General features: G+C 29.4%; 1 protein-coding gene across 1 annotated transcript in view; it reads right to left on the reverse strand.

Annotated features, from left to right (window-relative positions):
* Nucleotides 1-2,373: 2,373 nt before the first annotated feature.
* LOC147468710 (uncharacterized) overlaps nt 2,374-2,500 on the reverse strand; it is a 1,245-nt gene continuing 1,118 nt past the window's right edge. Inside the window, exon 2 of the mRNA XM_086552958.1 lies at nt 2,374-2,500. This exon is cut by the window's right edge and continues 791 nt beyond it. Coding sequence (XP_086409084.1) covers nt 2,497-2,500 — 4 coding nt within the window. The 3' untranslated portion in view covers nt 2,374-2,496.

Consider the following 2,500-nt stretch of genomic DNA (forward strand, 5'->3'; position numbering starts at 1 on the left):
TGTGTATGTATGTACATATTTTTGCGCGTGCTTATGTGTGTGTTTGTGTGTGTGTTATTGTGTTTGTATGTGTTGTGTGTGTATGTATGTGTGTATGTGTTTTGTGTGTGTGTGTTGTGTATGTGTGATGTGTGTTGTGTATATATTTACTTCATATAGATTATAGCTTACAGAATGCACATAATGGGAAGTCGCGATATATAACCATAAGAATAAATGCAATTATACTTACAATAAACGATAGGTATGTACTTTTTCTCTTCTCTTTTGGAAAGAAAGTTTTTACATATTGCATATTTATTTAGATATCTCTTCTATCCATCGTGCCATTTTCTCAGTTAAGTGTTGCATAAAACTTTCAATGCGACCACTTTCAAAACGCCTTTGCACTTGCCTTTGCACTTACGTCATTTTCTAATCTCTCGCATTGCATGAATGCAATGTTACGTTGCTAATTACTCTGTATTTATGTACTGTCGTGAATTGACTTGTATTTAATTGCATGCTTGGCAGTTCGAACTTGTTATGATAGGTATCAATAGCATTCCTGTTTTTCTTTCTGTTTTTTCACACAGGAAACAACTTTTAAGACTTACCAAAAACGACACATCTTTTATTTTTTGGAGTCTCTGGGTATATTAGCTAATCACTTAGGTTCAAGATACAACAATAGAGAGTTATCTCCATACTACTTAAGAAAACGAGCTTAAGATCATTCCAGTTCTTTGCGCATGACTTGCTGAAACGCGAGTCATTATGCACGTGTAGACCATATTCTCAATTGTAACTTAAGTTGGACCTCTGAAAACCGGACTGCAGTCTCCTCCTTACTAGATTTCTCTGCTCATAGATGGCGTCAAGTGCAAAGTTGTTGATAGATTAGAGGCAAAGAATAGGCTTATGAGAGAGAATCCAGATTTGATTTATTATAACAAATTACTTTTGTTAATACAGTCAGTATCATACCAAGTTTTTTTTTTCTCTGTTTTTTTTTTTCTTTCTTTTTTTAAGTCAAATGGAAAGAGTAATGAATGATGGTAATAATAATAATAAAAAACATACAATGACCATTAGTAGTGAGATATACTTAGTTTGTGAATTTAAAAGATATACACCTAAAATATTCAACCTGCTATTGGTTAACATTAATAATCAGTTTTCATTGTATTCATGAAAAATCGTTAAAAACGCAGTTCTTATAAAGTGACTCGATCATGATTTTAATGATATTTCTCCGTGATTTGTAATTCAACTTATAATCATCTGCACAAGATCATTCCTCTATGATAAATACTTCATCTGTTACATCCTCCATTTTATAACCGAACATTCCCATAGATACTATGTAAGCCTTTCATGTGACCCTTTTCTTAATTTTCTATTAATTCACAATAATAATCTATCATTTTCACACTTGTTTTTGGTAAAACATTAGACCTAATTAAATATCTGTATCTAAACCTAGATCTAAAAGAGTTCACCAGTAAGTAGGTTAGTAACCGGTGGCCACGTGTGAACTGAATAACTGGTTACTCATGTCGAAAACCTGTTAGATCTGTTTCGCAAATATCACCTTTAATGTCCTTTTGTGGATACTGTAGAATGCTGAATTACATTTTTTTTTTTTTTTTTTTTTTTTTTGTAGGCATCTCTACGTTTTTTTTTGTGTGTATTCATAACATAGATCCTCATATACTTGTTTTTAGAAGGGACTCTACCGTCATAAACTATTCATAAATGCCATAATCTATTCATGAATTTCATATGTTGCATCTATGCATATTATATTTCGTTTTCTGAAGTGCTGGTATGTAATGAATGAAAGGTTACGTGATCAACCTGTTTCACGTTCAAAGGACTGAAAGGTTTCCATGAACGTCAAAAACTGTGTGTGTGTGTGTGTGTGTGGATAGATAGATAGATACATAGATAGATGAATATATAGACATATATATTTTTATTTATACTAACATATACAAACATACATACATACATACATATAAATATATATGCATATGTATATATATATATATATATATATATATATATATATATATATATATATATATATATATATATATTTATTTATAGAGAGAGAAAGATAGATAGATATACATACATATATATACATATACGTATATGTATGTATATATATATATATATATATATATATATATATATATATATTCAAATATATTATATATATGTGTATATATATATGTATGTATGTATGTATGTATGTGTGCTGCAATTGATGTTTCTTTATTCCTGACTTTTGAAATAAATCAGGAATACCTTTATCCTTGGAAATATCTTTATCTGATTTATCTTTATGTAATTCTATGCAATCAAATCAGTCAGGAGAATAACAGCTTTATTTTTATAATAACATTTATTGTACTGAAAATAGTACACAACTATTTTCACCTACTATATGCTAACAATATAAAACAACTGGTTCACTATTAGATGGCATCATCTAGTAAGCTTGGTGACTCAA

This window comes from Penaeus japonicus, unplaced genomic scaffold (genome assembly GCF_977035675.1).
Source record: "Penaeus japonicus unplaced genomic scaffold, GWHDUDI00000001_assembly GWHDUDI00000027, whole genome shotgun sequence".
NCBI classification, from domain to species: domain Eukaryota; kingdom Metazoa; phylum Arthropoda; class Malacostraca; order Decapoda; family Penaeidae; genus Penaeus; species Penaeus japonicus.